Source organism: Aplidium turbinatum, chromosome 18 (assembly GCF_918807975.1).
Source record: "Aplidium turbinatum chromosome 18, kaAplTurb1.1, whole genome shotgun sequence".
Classification (NCBI taxonomy): domain Eukaryota; kingdom Metazoa; phylum Chordata; class Ascidiacea; order Aplousobranchia; family Polyclinidae; genus Aplidium; species Aplidium turbinatum.
In genome coordinates, this window is record NC_137489.1 from 16,656,539 (window position 1) to 16,675,607 (window position 19,069).

The 19,069-nt window shown below is 37.3% G+C and overlaps 2 protein-coding genes across 2 annotated transcripts in view; both read right to left on the reverse strand.

Moving 5' to 3' along the window:
* LOC145787608 (ribosomal protein S6 kinase alpha-3-like) overlaps nucleotides 1–7,985 on the reverse strand; it is a 29,565-nt gene extending 21,580 nt beyond the window's left edge. The window contains exons 1-5 of the mRNA XM_082599380.1: nucleotides 7,846–7,985; nucleotides 7,053–7,091; nucleotides 6,576–6,714; nucleotides 4,534–4,671; nucleotides 796–982 (exon numbers count right to left, since the gene is read on the reverse strand). Of these exons, the coding sequence (XP_082455506.1) occupies nucleotides 796–982; nucleotides 4,534–4,671; nucleotides 6,576–6,714; nucleotides 7,053–7,091; nucleotides 7,846–7,914 (572 nt within the window). The 5' untranslated portion in view covers nucleotides 7,915–7,985. The remainder of the gene's footprint in view (nucleotides 1–795; nucleotides 983–4,533; nucleotides 4,672–6,575; nucleotides 6,715–7,052; nucleotides 7,092–7,845) is intronic.
* A 3,632-nt stretch (nucleotides 7,986–11,617) lies between these two features.
* On the reverse strand, nucleotides 11,618–13,754 carry LOC145787609 (retinoblastoma-binding protein 5-like). Its single transcript, XM_082599381.1, has one exon. The coding sequence runs from the start codon at nucleotides 13,752–13,754 to the stop codon at nucleotides 12,243–12,245; it is 1,512 nt and encodes a 503-aa protein (XP_082455507.1). The 3' UTR covers nucleotides 11,618–12,242.
* Between the last annotated feature and the right edge of the window lie 5,315 nt (nucleotides 13,755–19,069).

Consider the following 19,069-nt stretch of genomic DNA (forward strand, 5'->3'; position numbering starts at 1 on the left):
TTGTCAGTGCACGTTTTACAAGAGGCGAAGTGCTCTTAAATTGTACGTTTGGTTGTTAAGTTTGGGTAAAGTTTTAAAAATGTCTTCTTGGTGTTTTCGAATGTATTGCAAAACCGAGTCTATGAAGCCGTTGATGAAATGCTACCCACGCATACTTAAATTTTTTTCTGACTACATAGCATCATTGTAATTTACCGCTGCTTTGTATTAGGCCAGTAGGTCAGCCTTCGTACATTGATTCAACGCCTGCAGATGTGAAATCAATGTGAAATGAGATTGATGGGTTTGCTGAGACACAGAATCAAACTGCAAGTCGATGCCAGACATATTGCCTGCTGGCGTTTTCAGGCTGACGAATTGATGAAAACAAAAATGTAAAGTGAGATTTATTCCACTATCTATACAGCAAATCAACCGCTTACTTCATTCATTCAACGTCTGCGGACATTAAATTAATATAAAAAACAGTTGATTTGGTGTCTGGATAGTTGCGCCAGCCTCCTGACTAGAGCTGGGTGGCTAATCACTCAACATCATAGCTCAAGTGAAGAGTGTACTACTAAACGTACGCACTTAATCATAAAAGCCACAAGCAAAAAGAAATTCAATGAAAATTTTCAACATTTCATTTCAATATAATACAATATATAATAGAACATTTCAATATAATAGAATATCTACAACTTACAAAAAAGTTTTGGATAAATATTACTTTAAACCTAAAATCACATCAAGGCATTTAAACATTTTATTTAATTTTTTATAAAAGATAGAATATAAAAGCAGAAAACGTACTTTTCCGGCTTCAAATCTCTGTAAATGATTCCAAGCGAATGCAGGTGATCAAGAGCAAGAGCTAACTCTGCAAGGTAGATCTTGACATCATCTTCAGTAAACATGAGTTCCTTCGAGAGTCTTGTGAAGAGATCCCCACCCCTCAAGTAAGCAAGCACCATGTACAAGTTCCCATCTGTCTGGAAAGCTGCCAACGAAAGAAAGTGTTTATTTCCTTTAATTTTCATTCAAAACTCCAAAGACATAAGGCAGATTTTGAAGAAATTAATGAATATAACGTATAATAGGAATAAATATTCTAACACTACAAAAAGATACCTCAATGCCAAGAAGGACGAATTAACATAAATACAGTTGCTACGTACTGTCTCCAAAACCTTCAGCCTGTTTCACCTTTGGTGAAATTTTCAGACGGTTTTTATTGAAATACAAGAAAAACATTTTAATATAAACCTTTGAAGATTCCACTGAGGGTGAAACAGGCTGTTAAGGTTTTTAAGAGTAGCAGCTCTCCCGTGATTTGTCACAACCTAATATCTGCCATTTTCAAGTTTTCGAGAAAAACGACTTTTTGTGTTTATAGCTGTAAAATTAACCGGAATAGCCCGTTTCGGTGAGTCCGATTCGGTTAGTCCGATTCGGTGAGTCCGATCCCTTAACGGGGAATTTTTTCAATTTTTTTTTTAAATTATCGGGTACCGTAGCCTAATTATCATTGCCGTTTTAGGGTTAGGGGTTAAGGTTAAGGGTTAGAAGTTAGGAACTCACCGAATCAAACTCACCGAATCAGACTCACCGAATCGGACTCACCGAATCGGACTCACCGAATAGTAGCAGACCCAAAATTAACAAGGTAAAACACTCGAAGTTGACTTTTGGAAGGCTGGAGCGGACAACCAAACAAAATTTTTCAGAATGAAATTTGAGCCAGGTTTTTGTTTGTTTATTAAAATATGGCTTATATTTGGTTTTGCCAGATAACTAGTTATAAAAAAAGTATCAGGTTTTATGATAAAACTTAATATATACTCTCGATGTTGACTTTAACCGCCTTATTGGCTTATTTAATGTTATGTTTTTGTATGATAAAGCCTCATAAGCTAAATGTTGACTTTGACCACACTATGTTGGCTTTGCGAGCCTTAATCAAACCTAAAGTACCGGTAAGCCTCTGGATTTCTCCCAGAACTGTGTATCATTTCATCACTGTAATCTCTAGATGACTTTGCTGATATCACAAAAGCCTGCTAGGTTAAAGGCTATCGCTGACTCAAAATTAGTTGCTGGTAGCCTACTTAATAACCATGCCTTCATTTAAGGCAGAGGTGACGAACTTGCGGGCCGCATGCGGCCCTTCAAAGAGTTTTGTGAGGCCCGCAAAATGATTTGACAATCGCTCATGCATTAAAGACAAAAGACATCTCAAAGCTGTTTTATGCATTCACTGGTACACCTTTCCTTTGCTATTTTCTTGCCCTAAACACTAACTTTCAAGGTTTAAAGTTAGAAAATAGGAAAGCTATAAGGCAAAGTTGTTTAAACACTATTCACCAACTTCACCTTGTATTTTTGGTCGATTCCAATCTAGGACGTCATAGAATTTTGACGAGCGCTAAGTTGTGTGGCCCGATGCGATAATTCATGTGTAATTGACAAAGTGGCCCGCAACCGCAAAAAGGTTCGTCACGCTTGATTTAAGGCTACCGTACTACATTGGCTCATTGGCTGCACAGCATCTGGGACGGTTGATTAAAAATGACCAAAGACACTGAGTAGCGTAGGCTACTCCCGGGCCTCTGCTTTAAATCTTAATAATCATATGCAAGCTAAGTTATTTAGCGTACCGTAAAGTCAACTAAGCCATCAGTACACCAGTAGGCTACGAAAAATCAAACTGATTGGCGAGACGTAAATGATACGGCATTTAATGAAAAGAAAAGCTAGTGTGTTCGGATGGACATTTTTAGGCTAGCCTACATAATTAAACTTAGGCCTACTTAGTGCTTGACAACATTTTTGCCCAATCTACTTTATCAAACGCTTTTAAATCCGCTTCATGCAACTCAAGAGATGTAAGATGTTGTGAAATAGCCTGCTGCAATTGCTTCTGAAAGTATGGCTGTCACGTGACGATATCCTGTTACGTGATTGGAGTAGAAGAATATGTTAGGTTTCAGGAAATTATTCTTGCACAGATTAGAATATGTTAGGTTTTACCCACCAATTATCTCGAAAACCATACTACATTAGGGCACAAATTTTTGTCAGGAGATGCATGAAGTTTTTAAACATAGAAAAATGCAAAAAGTTATTTTCGACAAAATAGCGCATATTAGGTCTACCAAAATCACGGGAGAGCTATATTCGCTTACCAATATAGAATTGTCAATTAGTTTTTGAAGCAAACTAGCTGAATGGAAAATCGAAATGGAATGGACAGAAAACATAATAACAGATAAGAGACACAAGCCTAATGTCAACGTAATAGCAAATAGGGGGACTCGGATCTTGAACCCCAAAAATTACAGCCCACTCAAGAACCCTTTCAGTCAAATTGATCACATTTGGAAGCGAGGTCATGCCATGGCTCCATCTGGCGTAGTGTAGCATGCCATGGTCATTGGTCAAGCTATAGCAGGTGATATAAATATACACAAATACAGTATAAACAAAACTTCAAAGTGATCAACAGCGAGATGGTAACTGTCACTTCGTGCATCGATCAAGTGGACAAAATGCAGCTAAACATAATAAAATTTACACTTATTGCCACGTTAATTTTCACATCACCAAATGAATATTGCGTAAAAACGCAAATTTGCTGAGTACGATAAAATATAAAATCAAGCTTTCAGTTTGAAATATACAAAAAATGACAATGCTGCTATATGTGCATGAAAGAATTGACAAATGTCAACACGCCACAGGAAGCAGAGTGCGCATGTAGCAGCCCGGGACAATCGTGGCATGGTGAAATGGTTTGTGCTGAATGAGGTTACTCAACCTTTTGAGATACAAAGTGCTTTTCATTCAGCCACTGCTCGACCCAATTACTTAGCAAAAGTCGGCCTTTTGCATCGTTTCAACGTTTGGCGACAACGAAACGACGTAAAAAAGTAAATTTTTGATAATTGCAAAGCACTTAGTTAAATTTAGCTAATTTGTTGTTTGGACGCCACATATCTAGAACTATTAATCACATCAAATTTCATTTCATGATACCCCTAGGCCTAGGGGTTAAAGTTTCTTTTCAGGAAAATAGTATATGATTCAATTCAATGCACAAAAAGTTCAACAGAGTCAAAATGAAAAACTGCTTCAAAAGGAATAATCGGAAAGAAGTTCCTGCAACATTTTGTGAGCAACAAATGACTGACCCACCGAGCTTTCTGGAAAAAGAGAGAAAATCTTATGGATGTTTTCGAAACCATAAATATACTTGCACCATGCACAATTCAATGTCCAGGCAACAAATTAGTATTTTTGCAGCACGGCATCTAAAATTTAACCTGATGCATTCAGGTAAAATGTATGTAGTGATACATCGACACAACGTTTTGTGCGCCAATTGAAGCACCTTAGAACAAGCGAAGTCACTGAACCAATTTCTCAGTGCTGGACATCCTTACAGGTGCATGCTGCTTGGCACTGAACACTAACACATCAAAAACAAAAAGGAAAAACAAAGCAACGTGTTCAGAACTCTTTCACTCAAGTACACCACTAGACATAACTCACCGTAATAAACTTTTACTATGAAAGGATGATTGACATCAACTAAAATGTTTCTCTCCATCTTGGTTCGAACCCGATCACGGACCTTCAACTTCGCTTTCTTAAGAACTTTCATGGCGTAAAGTTGATTTTTATCTGTGCCTGAACAAAACATTGACAAAAATTTGGGTTAAAAGCAGGGTTGTAAAATATCCGCTTTTTTTAACAAAACCACAACCGTTCGGGTTGTATGGGCAAAAATGGGCTTTATCACGTGCAAATACCCAAAAATCCTTTTTTATGTGACATTTGTTTATTGTTTTAAGAATAAGTTAACTACAATATTGATGAAATATGTCTTCTGGTGTAAAATCATGCTCCTAGGGCCAAGGCAGTGAGTTACTGGTTGCTTGGCCTGCTAAGTGTAACAAGAACTCGATGTTTTTTTAATTTCTAGTAATAGTTTCAAAAAAACAAATGCTAAAAAAGATAACAATCCCGATGAAAACCCAAACCTCACAGTAGTATGTGATTAGTTGTTGAACATAAAAGTTTTGAGAAAAAGCTTTGTTTTGTCACAGGTGTTGCCAAAATTTGTCTTCTTGAACCTTGAACAGCTTTAGAGTTTTCTCAAATTGGAGCAGAATTCCTCATCTGGCAACACTAGTTTTGTAGATCTGGTCACGACGTTTTAAAAAAACTGTTTTATAAAAAAACGCCCACTCGGGTTCCGGGCAGCTGCCCACTACAAAGCTGGTTAAAAGAGCTGTTTTACGACTATCATGTGAACGAAACAAAACGGCTTTAAAATGATTAATTCAAAAAGGAAGCAGAAGTATGAGTGCTTAAACATTTAAAAATAGGCTGTGGGATGAAGTATTAACTCAACTTTCATTTTACACCAAATGTTTATGATTCAAAATACTGTGAAATAACACCAGGTAGTGATGTATGATGTCAACGTGTTCTTTGTACAATGTACAGCAGTGTGGGGTTCTCGAATTGTAGGTGCAGCAGCATGCCAGGTAGGCAGTTACATTGTGGCGCCGCTTGACAGCCACGCTTTTCCACTGGGTGCTTGCAACCAACCTAGCAAGCTTTGGTTGGATCAGATGTATAATTGTATTTGTATATATAAGAATGGGGATATCTGATAATTATGATGCGAGTCTCCTTGAGGAGTAATCCACAATCTTTACATGAGATATTCACTTGCTATCATTAGCTTGGTCAAATTTTTTATTTTAATACTTCTTTAATTACAATTCGTTTCTGAGTATATTGTAGGCTTACAGACTAAATTATCCTTATAATAACCAAAAGACAGCTTAAGATAGCTAAAACCCTACACTGGGGGCATTCAGGATACCCCAAAAACTGCTACATTGGGGGCATTCTGACAAGCAAAACCCTACATATCCAGCGTTCCTCAATACAAACTCTGATGTCGAAAACATCGAACTATCAAGCGCGGAATGGCCGTTTCGGTAAGTCCGATTTGGTGAGTTCCCTATTCGGTGAGAGCCTTTTTGGGAAAGTCCTTATTCGGTGATTTTTTTTAAATTACCGGGTACCGTAGCCTAATTATCATTGCTGTTTCAGGGTTAGGGCTTAGGGTCTTATTTCAACGTTTAGCGACGTTAAAACGATGTAAAAGCGGCAATGATAATTAGGCTACTGTACCTAATAATTTTCAAAAAAAAATTCAAAAAATCACCGAATAGGGAACTCTCCGAAAAAGGCTCTCACCGAATCGGACTCACCAAATAGTAGCAGACCCATCAAGCGTATAAACAGAAAATATGGCAATACGTTTGGGCATTATTATTTGCACCAATAAAATGTTGAAACAGCATAACCTAAGGCACCAGTGTGTGCGCCTACGCGTCTTAATCACTCAGGTTCAACTGTTTTAGGTTTTAAAAATATTTCTTGTTTAAGAACATAGTGTCCACATATTGCCTGTTCTATTATGGTTGTTCTTGATTTCTTTCGTATATACACAAATTTACAAGCTATGACCACATAATACGTAAATTAACTATTTCATATTATACTAGTTTTACCTGTTATCTTTCGAACAAGAAAAACTTTTCCAAATGATCCTTGGCCCAGCACTTTTAAAAGTTCAAATTGACTCGGATCTGCCTTGCCACAACCCTTTATTGTATTCTGGGTAATTTCAATCTCATGCATAGGCTCATCCTACAAGTCACATGACGAAAGCTTAACCAATCATCTCAAAGACAAACTCGAGGTAATCGCCTCTATATCTCTGCATTCACATGCCATTTGTTTGTAGCAGTTGATCGAAAACAAGTAAAATACACGCAAAGCAGCTTATTTTAAAACAAATAATTGCACCAACTTCACCTTGATCATGAATGCATCGTTTATGTTTTGAATAAATCGAGATATACCTGTGCAACAAATATCATACTCATATCACTTATCATAATTCAATTACGTTCTAAACGTGAACAAAATGTCATTATTAAACGTGAACAAAATGGCTTAAGTTACAATCATAGTTTGATACCAACCTTGATTTCCAGTTGATCTACAGCCATTTCGTCATCTTGCTGCAAAATTTTTTTGGAAGTTATATAATGCACAAACTGAGGTAGCAAATGTGCATTTTTTCAATCAAAATCTATGCACAGTAATAAATATTGCCTGAAGTCAAAATACTACTTATGAAGTCAAAATACTACTTAACAAGAACAAAATGTTTTTTAACAAACATGTATTTTTCAAAGTAACCACTTTTTTACTCGTCAAACCTTCACATTTCTTTGAGAACTATAAATTGCAAAGTCAACCCCACCTAGTCAAGCTACAACAAGATTATACTAAATTATCCTATTAAGTTGTTGTGACCATTAAAGCAAAACTATAGACAGCAATGTACTTGGAGCTGATGAAAAACAGGTACAACTATGCTAGTGGGCCAGTTAAGTCAGGGTCAAGTGCAGAATAACATCAAACTAGTATGTCCAACATTATGTAAATCAACCCTAGCTATATATATATAGGCTATAAGTCATTTTTGCAACAACACTTATGGAAGCCTTAAGTGATACCCTCTGTTTAGTTGTTGTGCTATTATGTTGTGCATAGTTTTATTGTCATTTGCAACAAACAATATGCTTACTAAAAATACAGGCTGCAAACACCATATCATTATTTACGCCAATGGAAAAATGCAACATTATCAGCTGGTCATACCATTAGTCACAGCTGGCTTCCACAAATTATTTTACACCACTTGAGCATTCGCAATTTAAAGCTGAATGTTAACAATCCTTTTAGTCATTGACTATTGACAGAACTTACCTCTTCAGCTATTGGCTGAATATCTCCAGGGTTGATGAAAGGAGCATTTGCTAATGGAGCTAACGGCATATTGATCGTGCCGCTTATGAAACTAAATGAAAACAAGTGTTGCAACACTGATATTGTATATAGGCACTTAAATTTCTAAGTAAAAAATATCAAAAAGTTTAGTCTCGTCATTCAAAAAACAACAACAATGGCAATGAAATATTCAACAAGCATCAAATGAAAACCCATAACTTTAGTATAAAGATTTTCCTTTATTGGTGATATGGAGTAGGCTACAATGCCATCACCTGCAGCAAAGATTAGTAGATATCGATAAAAACTCAGAAATTTATTATATAATTTATCAGATGCAACTTTAAGTTTAAAATGCATTCTTCTGGTATTGTAGTGAAGACTGAAAACAAACGAATATAAATATTTAACTGGTTTTCCAAAGTATTGTGCAATACATACAAGCAACAAGTATTGTATCAAATGTATTATAGTGGTTGTAATGTGAATGTACACGGCCAGACAGAAACAGGTCCAAATTGAAGTTCTTTTAGGCTATTTTAACAATATTTTATTACAAAAAAACACAAATAACGATATAATATAATAGTAGGCCCAGGGCTGCGATTTTTTCTTTCTTGTCGAACGACCAAAAATTCTACGCTTGTTTGTCGAATAGTAATATGACGTCACAAGAGTCAGATTATAAGCGTTTGGCCACGAGTTACCGCACAAGTTGTGTGGTATCAGAGTCACTTACTTTAAGTTTTTAATCGCACGTTGGTTGAGTGATTCCATCTACGACGGCAAAAACATTACCGTCGCCAAATCAACACACCTTAGATTGCTGCGACAATTGCCGTATGCTTTAATGTTTAATCAAACGAAATTTTATGCGCTTCTTCATCGCGTGTCACACGGCGGTAGCCCAGAACATCACGCAAGCTATTTTATGTGATGACAATGCTCTTGTGAACTGTAAAAAGTTTGCCACCTTATGAATACTGGCTTAATTGTTACGCAAATGTTATTCTTTCATCGAATGCTTATTGTTTACCGGTGTCGTTGCGAATATAAATCATCGTGAAAGAAAATACAGTTAAAAAGTGGAATTTACCTGCTATAGATTATCAAACAGAAGGAAAAGTTAGTGTGGTATTTTGCAAAATTTGTAAAGAATTTTATGACGGAAACAAATCGGAATTAGAAAAGCTACGGGGTCAAGTTAAAAAAGTAATACGAAATTAGACAAACGGTTCTTCGGCAGAAAAGAAAAATAATGCTTCTGATCATATGGCATTGCGCGTTCATGAACGGGCAGTTTTGCGTCTTCAAGTATTCCAGTGACGATGCGACAGCTTCATCCTCCCATACAGCGTCTTATGATTCCGATTCTGACAGCTAGTTCTTTATCAAACAGACTCGTGTTTGCTCGCAGTATCCCAGTTGTGCCGAAATTATGTTAGTGTAAACGTAAATCGAGGCAATCATCTCGCAGTGAGATATTAATTTGTCACCGGTACTTGGTTGAACAATTAACGTTATTTTATGATAATTCAAAGTCGCTAGATGTCGAATTAATGTAAAACAAACGTAAATTTCTTCTTGGGCATTGTTACGCAGGCAGCAAAATTCGTTATTTTTGCATTGACTTCACGTCTGTAGACGTTGAATCAATGTAAAAATGATGATTTTTGCTGTCTGGGTACGCAATGTAACCCGCCAGGAAAATTAAATAGATTTGTGCGGACTCGAATGTTGAATCAACCCAAAATTAACTTACTTTTCCCCCTGAGTTATTTAACGTAACAGCGTGCGTATCGCTACTTTTGGTACAGTACATCACTACAAATCAAACAGTGCGGTCGTGACTCGTGATAGACTACTCTAGTATATTTTTCGCTTCTCGTTTTTTCGATTCAACGTCTGCAGACGTTGAATCAATGTAAAAACGACGGGTTTTGCCAGCTGGGTTGTGTGCTTTTGTGAATGCAAATGCAAAATCGCCCATTACGTAATCACAGAAAACCTTTTAGTGGATGGAAGTCAAGTTGCAACCGTGTTTATCTGTCTGCTATTTCTTATACACATTGCAAAACATTTCTGCAAGCTTGAAACAAGTGCATAAGTCAGACATAAATACAAACTTGCAAACACGTTGACAATTAAAGTAGCCTACTTCGGTTATTTTATCTATAAAAGAAACCCGTTGTGTCGAATAGCAAAAAAACGTGTGTGGCGAAATGTTTGATGCCAGGCGTTGGAACTTCGATCAAAGCATTCTCCCGCAGTGTTCAAAATGGCGGCGCTGACGCCTTGGGAGTTTCTCGTGTGAAGCGTCACATTTAGACCTTGCTTTGAAGTACCTGGCGCAAGAAAGTTTACGTAAGTCAGCACTCTTATGATTGCATCACGTGATGCCCCCCCCCGATTGTTCCTCGACCTGACGACGTTTAGTTCTCTCTCAGTTTTTTTTTGCCTTTTTATTTTCCTTTTTTTTTTCGTTTTTTTTTTCGTAAGGCACGGCGTTTGTCGAATAGTGATGGCGCGTGTCGAGTGACCTCGTCACCGAAAAAGGCAAAAATCGCAGCCCTGAGTAGGCCATGCGTTGGCCAATGGCTATTCCAAGAAATCTTTTTCTGTCACAAGCACGAGTATACATTGCAAATCACTTCAAGCACAGAAAACACAGAGCAATTTCATTGCTCCTACTCAATAAAATTCAAACTGACAATAAGAAATGATTACATGAAGCCAAATTTGTTGCAGGCCTTTAAGCTCTTTTATTTTTCCGACAACCAAACGTGGCCTACCAGAGTTTCTTCCGGTGGCCAAATTGTCGCATCTGTCAGCCAAAATGAAAAATCCATTAAAAAATCTTGTTTTCAAAAATCTGTTAATATCATGCTTTGCATTCACTCAGGTAAGAACAATGCAAACAAGGCACTGAAATATATTTGCAGTTGTACATAGGCAGAGAGTAGGGGGGTGCAGCGCACTTCTATTGAATCATGATAAATGCTGTGTCGCTGCTAAGCATCTTTGCTTTTGGTTCAACAGAATAACTTTCTAAACAAAATTGTGCTTTGAACCAGCACTTCACAGAGTAATTACTTGGAGAAGGTAAAAGTGTCTTTAAATACAATTTGTCACACCAGTAGTTGCCTGTGTTAACAAACTATTTATAGAAATAAAAATTTTGATGCATAAAAAAGTCAAGACACATAGCCTAATAACTTGATCCTCCTTTTAGGGTGAAATAGGCTGTCAAGGGTTTAGAGAGTAATAACTATTTAGCCTAATAACTTGTATAATATATCTTTTCAAAGCACATTAAAATGTCATTCGTTTGAAATGCCTGACAACTGCTTCTGAGTTCACATAAAATTAACACTGAAACTTGGCAATGTAAATTTCACACTCAAATACAAGCCGTCCTACATCAAATCATTTCATGAATATTCGGCATCAGAAAACTACTCACTCTGAAATCTAATGATACAAGTATCAGCAAGTCACAAAAGAAAAGCATTTAAATCTTGTACTCGTGATAATCGTCAATTTCCTGTGCAAAATACAACTTACATCCTATCAATGACATCATTAAGAAAATTGACGCTTAACCAGCGTTGATGAACAAACATTTGATAGCTTATGTATGCAAGCGTGGTAATATTCTACATTAGCCTATAAAATGCAATTGGAGTCATAACACATTCCAGTGAGGTGATTTGCAGTACTGATGCCTTTAAAAATTTGAATCAGACTAAATTATGGTACAAGTGCCTAGATAGATGTTGCATTGTAATCAAAACATTAATGTGAGTAAAGTTTTGAGCAAAAACAAAATTGAAGGACTGAGTAATTTTAGAACACAACACATGGAGTTTAAACTTAAAAGCAAACAATTTTCTCTATCTAGTGGCTGCTCTGCTGCATGAAAGCAGCAGGTTGCCAAACTTTCAAGTCATTTGAAATTTGGCAAATAAAATTAAGGTGCTTTTGAAAAATGCTTTCTGCCATATATATAATATATGGTAGTGTACGATTTACTGCACTGAGGAGACCTTGAGGTTGAAACTGTGCAATCTGCATGTCTGCAATCTGCATTATACTAAAAATATATGTAAAAAAAGAATGCGCACATTAATGCCATGTAGTCTATTGAAAGCCAGCATTGAAAAATATTCCAAGAAATCATGTTACTGATATTGAGGTGGGCATCTTTTTCAAAGTACAACAGAAGTGGGCATCTTTTTCAAAGTCTTATTGTGAAATCAATTGAAAGCAAAGTTTGGAAAAAAATACACTGTGCCAAGTTTTCAATGACTGTTCAAAAACAACATTTGCAAAAACTTGGTAACAAAAACAATACCGACAAATATGACACACCACAATTATAACCCTTCTATTGTCGTTCCCATGCTTAAAATGTCATTAGTTGATTTATTTTGGCGTATTTTACTCTTACTTTTGCTGTCTTTAACAGTTTTCTGTGGCTTTGTACGAGATGAAGAACTACGTTTTTTGGGCTTTTTAGAGCCTCTGATCAAAGGATGCTCTTCAGACCCAGAGTTGGCATCTAACTTAATATTTTGAACCTTCTGCTTTTTTAAAGCTGGTTCTGAAAGTCCAGCGACTGTTGAAGGATCAACAGGGGGAAGAAGAACATTCTCTTCTGGTTCATCTATTTCAGGAGAAATAGGAAGAAACTCTAAACAATCATGATCTTGCTCTTCTTCATCACTGCTGCAAAAAGCACGTACTGGGTCGATGGAAATGACATCCACATTAATTTGATCATCTACTTTTTGTTTAACTTCATTTTCACTCTCACTTTTATCTTCATCTTCTTCATCAAATTCGGATTCTCGCTCTTCATACTCAACATTTTCATCTAACTCTGAAAAGTCCGGAGCAAAGGCACTCCAGTTTTCAACTTGATTTTGTGCCCACACAGAAACTACTCCACTGGATATTGAACATAACATGGGCCTGATTGGATGCCACACAACATCCAACAACTGTTCACCTCTCATTCCCTGAAGTATCTTCACTAAATTTCCCATACTTTTCTCCCATATGTTCAATTGATGTTGCTTTGCCGATCCAGCACAAATGTACTCCCCATCACCAGAAAAGCAACATTTCTTCCAAGCAGTCCTGTTCACTAAATCTTGCAGCTTTTGTATTGGTTCAGGCTCTCCACTCTTTCCGCACATCACTACTTCTTTTCCATCATAAACTCTGATTATTCGATCTGCAGTGTTTACAAGAAAACAAGAACCTTTTCTTGCAAATTCAATTTGTTTTATAGCAACATTAGCAATTCCAGTTGTCACTCGAAAAGAAGCGACAACTTTTAAAGTTGTAGTGTCAATAACAGCAATTCTTCCTTTAGAATTCCCTGTATATATGTATGTTCCACGACGATCAAAAGCAGCAACAATGCTACTGTCACTTTCATTTACGGTAGGAAGTGTGGTATGTTCTGCGCCAACACATATTAACACAGGAGCTGGTTTTAATGGGCACACAAGTGCAATGTTAGATTTACGTGGGTGAAATTGAACTTTCATAATTGGCATAGAAAATCGATAAGTATGTAAACATTCACCACTTAAAACATCCCAGATACACACAAGGTTATCTGTAGCTGCTGATATAAGTTGGCGACCGTTTCGTGACCAACTTAGAGAGCAAACTGGATGTGCATGAGCATTGTACACCTTTGCTATTCCTCTTGTTAAGAAGTCCCACACAACAATACGTCCATCATTGCATCCCACAGCAATTAAAGTGCCATGACGATTAAATGTGCAAGTCACAGCCATCGATCCAGTGTCTAAAGTACCATCCGCTTGCTCTGGATAGTTCTGGCCAAATGATTCCAACAACTCGAGGTTCATTTTCACAGTACAAAGCAATTAAAAGATAAGCAACAAATTAATGGTGATCTGGAGAAATACAACACAAAGTTATACAATAAAATTATTAACAACAGTGGTTGCATTTACTGAAACCCTTTGTTGAAAACAAAAAAATCTCTTGGTATCACAGAAAACCATGATAATAATCAACATCTAAAGCAGTGGCTACCAAACTGTGGTATGCGTAGTCGCATACCAGTAGTGGTCTTTCAGATGGTACGCGAGAAACTCACTTAAGTTGACACGTGGACGTCCATGGTTGACAGTAGTTAAAATAAAATAATGCAATTTGGGCAAACTTTCAGATTACTCGATGTGCATTATTGTGTCATAATTAATTTTATTTGTAGGAGATTCAAGCGTTTATGATGCCACATCTAGGTCAATGGTTTTTAAACTTTTCTTGTTGCGACGTTTTTGAAAAATTTTGTTGGACTTACGACGCACTCAGCGATAGGAATTTCAGTCATTTTTATTTATTAGTGTCTCTAGCCTGTATTTGTTGATTTATATTGCGATCAAATGAATTCAGAATTGTGCCATGTGATTGTTAAACCAGGGTCTGCTACTATTCAGTGAGTCCGATTCGGTGAGTCTGATTCGGTGAGTTCCTAACCTCTAACCCCTAACCCTAACCCCAAACCCCTAACCCTAAAACGGCAATGATAATTAGGCTACAGTACCCAATAATTAAAAAAAAAAATTGAAAAAATCCCCCGTTAAGGGATCGGACTCACCGAATCGGACTCACCGAAACGGGCCATTCCGGTTAAACCATAAGCATTTGCTACAGTTTCGCAATGATAAGTTCTCATGAACATGGCAGGGGATAACAATGCCTGTGAGCGCTTTATTATGCAATTGAGTTTAGATTACGAAGCGGAATCATTGTGCGACGCCGTTGAAAAATGAAAACTATGCACCAAGAGTGTGGTGACGCAGAGTTTAAGAACCTCTGACCTAGGTTGTTTAACAGAAAAGCCAAAACTTTTCAGTTTTCAATGTTGCTATTGATAGTAGCGGGTCTGCTACTATTCGGTGAGTCCGATTCGGTGAGTCTGATTCGGTGAGTTCCTAACCTCTAACCCCTAACCCTAAAACGGCAATGATAATTAGGCCACGGTACCCGATAATTAAAAAAAAAATTGAAAAAATCTCCCGTTAAGAGATCGGACTCACCGAATCGAGCCATTCCGGATAGTAGCAGTAGTAGTGCACCTTATTTATTGGTCTTCTACTAATCTGACAGCTCAACAGCTTACTGTAATTATATTTAGTCTAATATTAAAATCTTTTAGCCTTGAAGTGCTGTGCTAAAATTTGTTAAACTTTCTTGCATTTTATTGTGGGTCTGCTACTATTCGGTGAGTCTGATTCAGTGAGTCCGATTCGGTGAGTCCGATTCGGTAAGTTCCTCATCTCTAACCCTAACTCCTAACCCCTAACCCTAAAACGGCAATGATAATTAGGCTAGGGTACCTGATAATTTTAAAAAAAAATTGAAAAAATTCCCCGTTAAGGGATCGGACTCACCGAAACGGGCCATTCCGTTTATTGTACCATATATTTTTGAGATTTTCTGGTTGTAGCGTAGCCGTAGGTGGTACGTGAACACTGTATGAAATTGCTAAATGGTACGCGATGGTAGCTAAATGGTATCCTGGCAGTTTTGCATACTTGTAGAGGCTTTGAATCACTGACACAGGCCCGGTCACCGAAATTGACAGAGTGAAGTTTCTGATTATTGAAGTGTTGTTGCCGGGGAATTATTCCATCCATTGGAAGCTACTGAATGGAGAGCAGTCCTTAACTTGCATTGCTCAAGCGCATACCCTGAGAGTCAAACCAGCGCCGCTTGATGTTGAAGCTTCTTTGTTCCATAAGGTCACGTGTCAACCAACTGAGCTATCGGGGCAGACTGCAGATTTGCTATCTTATTTTAGTTGTGGTTGGTACAAGAAATGGAATGAATTATAAGTCTCTAAATTTCCTCTAGCCCCAGTTCTATTAAAGTCTTAATCCAGCCAGTAAATATGTTGAAAAAAAAGGCAAAACTTTAAGCTAGCGGTCCCAAACCTTTTTCTCTTCACACACCAGTTTTATTGTGAAAATAACCTTGTAGACCGGCGATAGGAAGAACAAAGTTTGAAATCTAGCCTCTATTGGTCTAATTTTTTGTAGCCTTTTGAACACACTTTTTAGGCAAGATTTGAAAACAAAAATAGACAATGTGAAAGTCGGGGTCAGAAAAAAAAAGTACTATAGCAGGGGATGTAAGAAGATTGCTCTTCCCAGAAAATTATTTTTAATGTAATGGTTTTTTGATTGCTTTTTTGTATACTTTTAGACCTAATAATGATTTTTTAATCAAGACGCACAGTCGCATACCCTGTCTTTGACCAACATCATTACACTAAAACTGGATTTCTTCAGAAGTTTGAGTGACAATTTTTGATCTAAAATTGAATTTAGTTTATTTTATTTTTACGACTACAAAAAGATTTCAATAATTTAATTGTTGAAGGTTTGTATAATATTGTGTCGGCTTTCAGTAAATATTTGAAACATTTATAATATGTTCTTCCATCTTTCGTGCATAGTTTATACAAGGCAAATTCACCTCATACTTTAATTGACACTGAATTCGGTCAATTTAATTGTTAGGTAGGTGGTGAGCAAGGTTTTTACTTCGGAATATTTTACTAGTATGCTGGAAGTGTGGAGACGCTCTGGGTGCACCCCTGGCGTCCTCATCACAACTATCAAAAAAAGGCAAATGACATTTATCGGGCATGTCTAAATTGAACACTCGGCAATGATGGGGCGATTTCCTGGTCAGAGACACCAGGGGCGTCCACGTTTGGAAATCTTCAAAAATCTTTCAACATGGACAAACCAAAATTTTGAAAACCTAATTAGAAGTATGGACAATCGATCGTTGTGGAGACTCACGGTAGCCGACGCCTTATTCAGGCATGGCCAATGATGATGATGATGATGATGCTGGTTTTGGAGGGCCTCTTCAAACTTCACTGATGTCACCGGGACTATTGTTTAAATTCACTATTAAAATCATGTGTTTCCAATGCTACCCGTTAGGTTAATGACATGGGATTGACCTAATAAAACAAGTGAGAAAGTTTTGCAAAAATGTAGAAAATCTACGTTTTTTTTCTCTATATTTTGGGGGGGTGGTATATGACCGGATGCAACCTATTTCATCCCCTGAAAAACATTGAGAAAAAAATAAGAACAAAACTAAAGTTGGCGATCAAAGTTTCCGCAAACATTTTAAAATTTTCTCATTAATCAATCATTGAATTTTTATCCTGGGCCACCACAAAATAAGTGACTTTTTCTTTGTAATTTTTTCTAGAAGGAAGTTGGAAGTGAATAGACTGTGACAGCTCATGATCATTTGTAATGCAGGGGCTACATTGCTACAATCTTAATTAATTCAATAACCCTCAACCGCGATAGTGAGGTTTGGTTTTTCAATGTAATGTAACCCTAACCCAAAAGTGAGGTTCGGTTTATCAAAATAACCCTAAACCAAAAGTGAGGTTCAGTTTATCAACTATTATTTCAAGATACTTAGCATGGTCAACTGTTTCAGCAACTCCGATGGGCGACTTCGCGCTTCTGTATTTTTTCTCTTGATCTTTTCAAGGGAAAACTTTTGAAATGTTTGCGGCAACTCCGATTAGCGACTTCTGCTCTGTTGTATTTTTTTCATTGATCTTTTCAGGGGACGAAGTGTTCAGGGGTCCTATGTGACACCTACAACAGCCTCAACAGGTTATAGATGATATTTATTTGTACACTAGGCTACAGATTTAATACCTACATTTTTTCAATGTCGTTTTCACTGTATGTATAGGCTAATCAATCTATTTTATGGCTAAAAACATCCTTTTAATTAATTTGCATTCTTGACGCCCTTTTTGGACTTGTGCTCTTGCAACCTGGTAGAAACCTTTACTCTGTAGCAACAGTGTCGGGTCGCTACTCAAGGGTTGGGGACCCGCTTTAGGCTAGTAGCCTATAAAGAGCATGTTTGACCCCAAAATTAAATAATTCTTTCAAGGCACCAAACCAATCTGACTTTTGCAACTATTCTTACAGAACTATTCCTGTTATAGTATTGCACATTGCCAGAGATATCATACAGCAGGGCATTCTAAACTTTTTTATCGTGCAACCCCATTTCAGAGAAATAATTTTCTATGCAACCCCTTGTGGGCAGTTTACAGTGGCCCACTTTTAAATTGTTTACCGATCCTAAAACTACGATCTCGGTTTGAGGTCACACCCTTTAGCTTGGGAAGTCCTGACATACAGCTCTGACATTGCTAGAGGAAAATGTCCTTCCAGGAGGCCACTTTTGTTTCACAAAGCAAATGTTCTCAATCATAGGCAGTGTAGGCTACATCTCTGCATTGTCAAATGTTGAGTATTTTTTTATAATTGGCAGTCTCAGGTTAACCCACAATTGCACCTTACACGCCACATCTTTGCAGCTTTGACTTTGAGAAAACTGAATACTAAACCTTTGAAAGTATTTTAGCTGTTTTTGTTAAAATTTTCGGATTTTCAACTAACATGAATTTGAAGAATAAATTATTTGGAAACACTTGTATTCACTGGTCCCCTGCAAAATTGCTGATTTAAATTTGGCACTTATTACAAATATTTCTGAATCAAAAAATACTATGCATCTACAATTAAACATTGACCAGAGTCATGAATATTCTGGATGTAATGAACAACCTCTATCAAATCAAAATCAAATGTCGGAATCATTTATTTTGGAATAATTTGTTTTGAGTACGGTAGTTCAAATGCATAGCATGATCGATCGGGCACCCCAATAGCTCAGTCTTGGTTGGTTTGGTTTTGAATCTTTATCCTCGGACTGACAAAGCCTTGATTGGTTATTCCTGGTAGTTTCGCATACTTGTAGAGCTTTCCAATTGTTATAATGTTATTGCCGGGGAGTCATTCCATTCATTAGGTGCCACTGAATGGAGAGCAGCCCTGAAATGCGTTGCTCAAGCGCACACCCTGAGAGTCGAACTTGCGCCGCGTGATCTTGAGCCGGGCGCGTAACCACTGAGCTAACGGGGCGAACGGACAGTGGGTTGAACGCACGAATTTGTACTCGAAAAAAAACAGAAACATCAAGAAGCACTGATTCAGTTCTCGGGGTGTGTGCTTTAGCGGTAGCTACGTACTTTTCCAGACCAACTCTTGTAAGAGCCTGCTGTAGCTAAGGCATGAAGCAATCAGAAGCT

Excerpts from the sequence above, each read along its gene's own strand:
- LOC145787609 (XM_082599381.1), bottom strand. The coding sequence starts at position 13,754 with ATGAACCTCGAGTTGTTGGAATCATTTGGCCAGAACTATCCAGAGCAA.